General features: G+C 40.2%; 1 protein-coding gene across 1 annotated transcript; it reads right to left on the bottom strand.

The window, feature by feature from the left end:
* Positions 1-5003: 5003 nt before the first annotated feature.
* On the bottom strand, positions 5004-5977 carry LOC137004973 (myb-related transcription factor, partner of profilin-like). The gene is made up of 2 exons (XM_067365712.1): positions 5584-5977; positions 5004-5482 (listed from the first exon to the last, which is right to left on the bottom strand). The coding sequence occupies exons 1-2, from the start codon at positions 5975-5977 to the stop codon at positions 5004-5006; spliced, it is 873 nt and encodes a 290-aa protein (XP_067221813.1).
* Between the last annotated feature and the right edge of the window lie 273 nt (positions 5978-6250).

The raw sequence follows: 6250 nt of genomic DNA, 5'->3' as shown, positions 1-6250 counted from the left end.
GCTGGTTCAGAATTACGGGCGAAAATGAACTCAGAATGTACATAAGCTAAGATGAAAATGAACACAGCATGAAACAAAAAGCATTTATTTCTAATCCAAGAGGCAGTAAAGGAATCAAAACACACTATTTCATAAAACCGCTCCACCTGGGATTCGAACCCACTATCTTGGGGTGCAGAGCTCATCAGGTAACTGGCTTTACACATTGAACTACTTGAGGATGCACATTCAACAATCTGTGGAAGAGAACTTTTAGTGTAAGAAAGAATTTACAAAAAAGCATTACTTAGCATGCTAACCATATTAGCATGCTAAGCTAACTTAATGCTAATGAAGCTCATGGTTAACTTGATAGCTGAAGAGCCACATTAAAGAGAATGACAACTGGTTAGCATGCTAAGCAATTAGCATGCTAAGCTAACTAGCATAAGACAACAAACACAAGCAAGGTCACATTCAGAGATGAATATCTTGGGAATGGTAGCGAATATCAAAAATCCGTTCAGTCATTTCTGTGCGGCTCGGTCCAAAGATCACCTGAGCTGATTTTGGACAAAATTGGACAAAAATTGTAGGAGGAGTAGTGAAAAAATGGAATACTGTACTTTTCAAAATGGCCACTACTGTACTGGGTGGAGTCTTAATGTAAGATATTGAATGTGATCAGTATGAAGAGAGGAATCAGTTGTATTGACATTCATTTTTCTGGAACAAAGGGTTCAAAAGTTATAACCTTTACAAAAGTGAATATTTGAACTGGTGGTGGCGCTATAGACTTAGTCCTAGATACTCCAAAGTTGGTCAAATTACTTTTAATTACTATCACTACAAGCATGCCAAATTTGATAATTTTCCTTCTTATGGTTCATTGATTACCATACAGGGGGAAGAAGAATAACTACGAATTTGGACATAAAGGAATTGCATGTGATAGCTTCAGATTAGACCAGTTTTAGGCAGAATGCCTAGAACAGACACAAGTTCTGCATCTTTTCCTGCCACAGTACCTCATGCGGTCTGGGCATGTGTCACACTGAGTTTCGAACCCACGATGCAGAGCATTCGGGATCCGTGGCGTAACACATTGAGCTAATCAGCCATGCAAGTTCATCAGTATGCTAAGCAGAGGTTTCAGTGTGAGAAAGAGTTCACAAAAAAAAAAGCTTCATAGCATGTTAACCATATTAGTATGCAAAGTTATTTAATGCCAACTAAGTTTTGGTTAACCTGTTGACTGAAGACCACATTAGAAAGAATAGCAATAGTTTAGCATGCTAAGCAATTACTGTGCTAAGCTAACTAGCATAAGACAACAAACACAAGCAAGGTCACATTCAGAGATGAATATCTCGGAAATGGTAGTGAATATCAAAAATCTGTTCAGTCATTTCTGTGCGGCTCGGTCCAAAGATCATCTGAGCTGATTTTGGACAAAATTGACCAAAATTTGTGGGAGGAGTAGCGAAAAAACTGTTTTTGATTTAATTCAATATGGCAGACAGGTACATTTAAGGAAAATGACAAATGACACATTGTCGGAATCGGCATAAACCAGGGAATAAAATGACATAAAGCAGACAAATTTTGGATGTTTTCAAAAGTTATAAGCAATTTTGCAAAAATCATTATATCTGCTGGGAAGTGAATAAACTTAAACAAACAAAACTCAAAAACAAAACTTCTTTCTTTCTTTCAAAAAAAAAAAAAAAAAAAACCCGAAAAAAATGGTGCACCTCTCTCACCAACTATTTAACTACAAACTGCCACGTCACGTCCTGCCGCTCAATAGCGCCCTCAGAGTGGTATGGCCGTAAGCGAAATCTGCAGCCAAGAGTGGGCTATTTAATAGGGCTGGGCGATATATCGAATGCTTTTGTCACACGCATTTCGTCAGTAAAGCCGGTTCCCTGATTACCGCTAAATCGGCATCACCTGCTTTCAAATGGAGCGCCATTTAATAGACAGAGCCGTAGTTCACTGACAAGCCACGCAATATCGCGTTCAATATCGACGGCGATTCTTATCGATATTGAACGTGATATTGCGTGGCTTGTCAGTGAACTACGGCTCTGTCTATTAAATGCTGCTCCACAATCATCTCTACATCACATTTCACACATTTACATAAATAATTTAGAAACATTACCACATTACATCTTTTAAAACACAAACAAACTTAGCATAAAAACTCCATAAAAAAACCTACAACATATTTTCTCATTTAAAATACACATACAGTCTTTCCATGTACACATTCCAACCCAAACTTCCACCATTCATGCTTTGTTTTTAAAATGTAAAAAAAAATAAAAAATCTGAATCACATTCAGGAAATGTTATATTGAAATTAAACCATGTATTTTCAATAAAAGGGTTATTCTGAACACAATTCTTGTTAAATACTTGTTCTTTTGCTTCCATTTTAAAATAATCAAATAATACTTGAAGAATAAAACACATCCTTTGCTTAAAAAGTTTACATACAGAAACATTCTTCTTTTTTTCCTTTACTATATTCCTCCTCCAAATTATTAATCTTGCAACTGTCAAAATCAAATTTAAAAAAACATTATTGACTTTACCTTTAAAACCAAACAAGAATATTGTTTTCCAATTCAAATCAACAATTGTTTCATCTACCCCCAATTAACTATTTCTTTCAATTTTTTAATAAAACATTTCAACCTTATACATTTAAAAAATAAATGCAATATTCCTTCATCTTCTCTATTACAGACTTTACACTTTGCTTCTCCTGATATGCCAATCTTACACAGTCTCATTTCAGTTAACAAACAATTTTGTCTTAACATTCTGTCATTTGTCTTTATTTTCTCTTCTACAATTTGTATCCATTCATTTGGTATTATCTCCTTTAATTTTTCATATTGATTTTCTAAAAGTACTTTACTTTCTTCTTTATAATTTTCTTCAATTGCATCTTCTATTACTTGGGTCGGCAAAAAAACGGGTATTACTTCATACATTATGGGCCCTATAATACACCCGGCGCAATGCGACGCAAGGCGCAGCGCAAGTGTGTTTGCTAGTTTGCGTCCGGCGCCGTTCGCGTTTTCCCGGTCAGTGCCACGTCCTTAAATTAGTAAATGCATTTGCGCCAGTTAGTGCGCCCATGGGCGTGCTGGTCTAAAAAAGAGGTGTGTTCAGGCGCATTGCTATTTTAAGGAGCTGAAAATAGACCAACTCAAACCTGGTCTAAAGTCTAAAGTCAGTGGCGCAATATTTTTTTGTTAGGGCGCGTTGGTAGAAACTGCGCCTCTGGGCGCGTCCACAGTGCGCATTGACTTTGCTTATTACACACAGGGATGCGCATCACACAAACATGCCAAATATTAAAAACAAAAGGATTACAGTGTAAAAGAATATTATTGTGTAGGCTACATAAATATAAAAATGTAATCATGAATAGTCATTGGGTGTATTGGAATTAGGCTACCTATTTTCAATTCAGCCTATTACTACTTATAATGATGAACGAAATTGGCTAATTAAATGGACAATCGTGCCAATACACACATATATATTAACTGACTCATCGCGCGGAGCTATTTGAAAGCCTGCATCCAACACAGACGACTGAAAGATTGACTGACCACTTAACAGGTAATTTAGGCAAAACATCACTCATTGAACTCCTCAGCTGAATCGGTGTGTTTAATAAGTCAGTGTATTTTATAATGTTACGTAATTTTGAATTGTTCAGCCAAATGGAGTACCTGCTCGGCCAAACAATTGAAAGACGGAGGAGGCATAGGATCTACCGGCCGAGGTCCACATATATGTCCCTGTCTGAGGTGGAGTGTCGCCAGAAGCTTCGCCTATCCCGCCAGGCAGTAACAGACCTTTGTCATCTTCTGGCAGATGATCTGCAGACAAATTTATATTGCCCATATGCATCCCTGTTGCTGTTAAAATAACTGTTGCGCTAAATTTTTTTGTGAGTGGATCATTCCAACATCCTTTGAGTTCGATTGGAGGCATATCCCAACCTGCCGTAAGTTCGGCAATACATGCAGTGACATCAAGCCTAGTCCGACATGCACACGAATTCATTAAATTCCCCATGACGCCTGCTACCCAAAATAGGGTTAAAGAGGAGTTTTTGACTAGCTTTGGGTTCCCTGGAGTTTTGGGTGCGATAGATTGTACGCATGTGCAACTACGTGCCCCGTCAGAGAATGCGCAGGTTTACGTTAATCGTAAGGGAACCCATTCCATCAAAATCCAGGTGATTTGCGATGCAACGTGTAAGGTTACACATGTATTCGCAAATTATCCTGGATCAAGCCATGACTCCTTTATTTTGGCCAACTCTGTCATTCCTGCAGTCTTCCAGGGTGACCCTTCCCTGGACGGGTGGCTGTTAGGGGACAATGGCTATCCATTAAAGACATGGCTGATTACACCTTATATCATGCCTACAACAGTAAGGGAAGGTTTTTTTAATCGCAAACACGCGAACGCACGAGCTGTCATCGAGAGGGCGTGTGGCATGCTAAAAATGCGCTTTAGGTGTTTGGATAAGTCAGGGGGGAAATTTGCATTACAGCCCTCAGAAGGTCGGAGCATTCTTTGTGGCGTGTTGTGTGTTGCATAACATTGCCATACGCCATGGATGTCTCGTAGACATAAATAAGGACAGATTAGAGGACTTTAGAAGGCGTGAAAATGAACTGTATGTGCCGATGCCAATTAACCGAAACCATCAAGCAGCAGCACGGGCGAGGAGAGGGCAGCTGGCAGAAGAGCTGCTTCTAATGTAGCCTGGTAAGCTGAAATGTTTGCTAAAAGTTGATTGTATTGATTTTATATATAAATAAATAAATATAATCAATGCAATATATATATATAAAAGTATCACACACCTCAATATACACATATTTTAATGCTAACCCACACTTATCACTCCATGACATTTAATGAAAACCAAAGCTTTAATGAAAAAACAAATCCAATTCTATTAATAATAATAAACAACTATTTTATATTTTTCCTCTTCGGCCTCGCAGGTGGGAACCACCACGGCGGGACGGGCGACGGGATGATAAAGGAGCAGAGCGCAGTGTGGACATGGATCGGGTGGACAGAGAAGATCCGGTAGAAGGAGGAGTTATTGCAGGAGATGTTGCAGGTGTAATGCGCTCAACTGCATCAGCGAGCCTTCCCACACTGTCTGCGATGCGTCCGAGGGGCAGCAGCAACATCTCCAAGTGGCTCAAGCGAGTGTTCACCTGCCGCATACTCTGATTGAGTGTACCCATTACCCTCTCCAGCATATTAAAGCCGTCCTGCTGGAGTTTCAGGAATGGGTGGTCTTCGTGCCTGACGTTCTCAAGTCGTGCTCTGGGTAGCCTCGCCTCTCCCCTCAAACTAGATGGTTGTTCCACCGTTTCTTCTCCATCCGAAACGGCCCCCTCCTCCTGCCTACTGGGTCCGGCCACACAATCTTCAGCCAGCGGAGCTGAATGAAATGTCATGTTTATATATTTTATGACTATTGTTAAATAAAATATTTTTGTGCTTGAAAGTTTTGTACATATTTACACATTATCACTTCATTACCTTGGATGCGCACCTCTAAACCCCCAAACCCCTCAATGCTTTCAGCATTGAGGGTAGAGGCAGCGATGTCCTCCACTGGCGTTAGGTCCGTGGTGGGTGTATGTGGCCCTCCTCCCGTGGCCACCTGCTGTTTTTTATTAGCAGCGAGCTTTTGTTTTCCCCGTCTCCTGACATCATTGTACTTTTTTCGGCATTGTAAAGCCGTTCTTCTGATGCCAGAAGACGAGGACACAATCACTGCTAATTCATCCCACGCCTTCTTCACCTCGGGAAGCTTTGGTGGATTCCTGCTTGTCCCGTAGATGATCTGCTCGCGCGCTTTAACTTCGCGCACAAGCAGATCGGTTTCTTCGCTTGAAAAGCGTTCAGCTTTTCCGCCAACAAATTCCGCCATGTAAATATCAATTCGCCTTGGCGCGAGCGCATTTCACTCTTAAAGGGAATGGGAGATGACACTCTGATTGGTTTATTGAACATTACGCCCATTACTCATTAAGAGAATAGGGACAACCCATTTCAAAAATGCGCACGGACCGTTTTTTCCGTCGTTAAAATAGCAAAAGTGGATTTGGACACACCCTGAGTGCACCTGCGCCGTGCGCTTTACACTTTGCGTTTAGATTGTTAAAATAGGGCCCTATATCTTTGATTTGTCTTATCCCTGCAT

The sequence above is a fragment of the Chanodichthys erythropterus genome, chromosome 3 (genome assembly GCF_024489055.1).
Source record: "Chanodichthys erythropterus isolate Z2021 chromosome 3, ASM2448905v1, whole genome shotgun sequence".
Classification (NCBI taxonomy): domain Eukaryota; kingdom Metazoa; phylum Chordata; class Actinopteri; order Cypriniformes; family Xenocyprididae; genus Chanodichthys; species Chanodichthys erythropterus.
Note: the sequence above shows the minus strand (reverse complement) of the source record. Positions and strands in the feature narration are given on the sequence as shown.

Bases quoted from the DNA above. Each gene is read 5' to 3' on its own strand.
- LOC137004973 (XM_067365712.1), bottom strand. From the start codon at position 5,977: ATGGCGGAATTTGTTGGCGGAAAAGCTGAACGCTTTTCAAGCGAAGAA. The intron at 5,483-5,583 runs GTAATGAAGTGA...CATTTCATTCAG, and splicing joins TTTAGAGGTGCGCATCCAAG to CTCCGCTGGCTGAAGATTGT.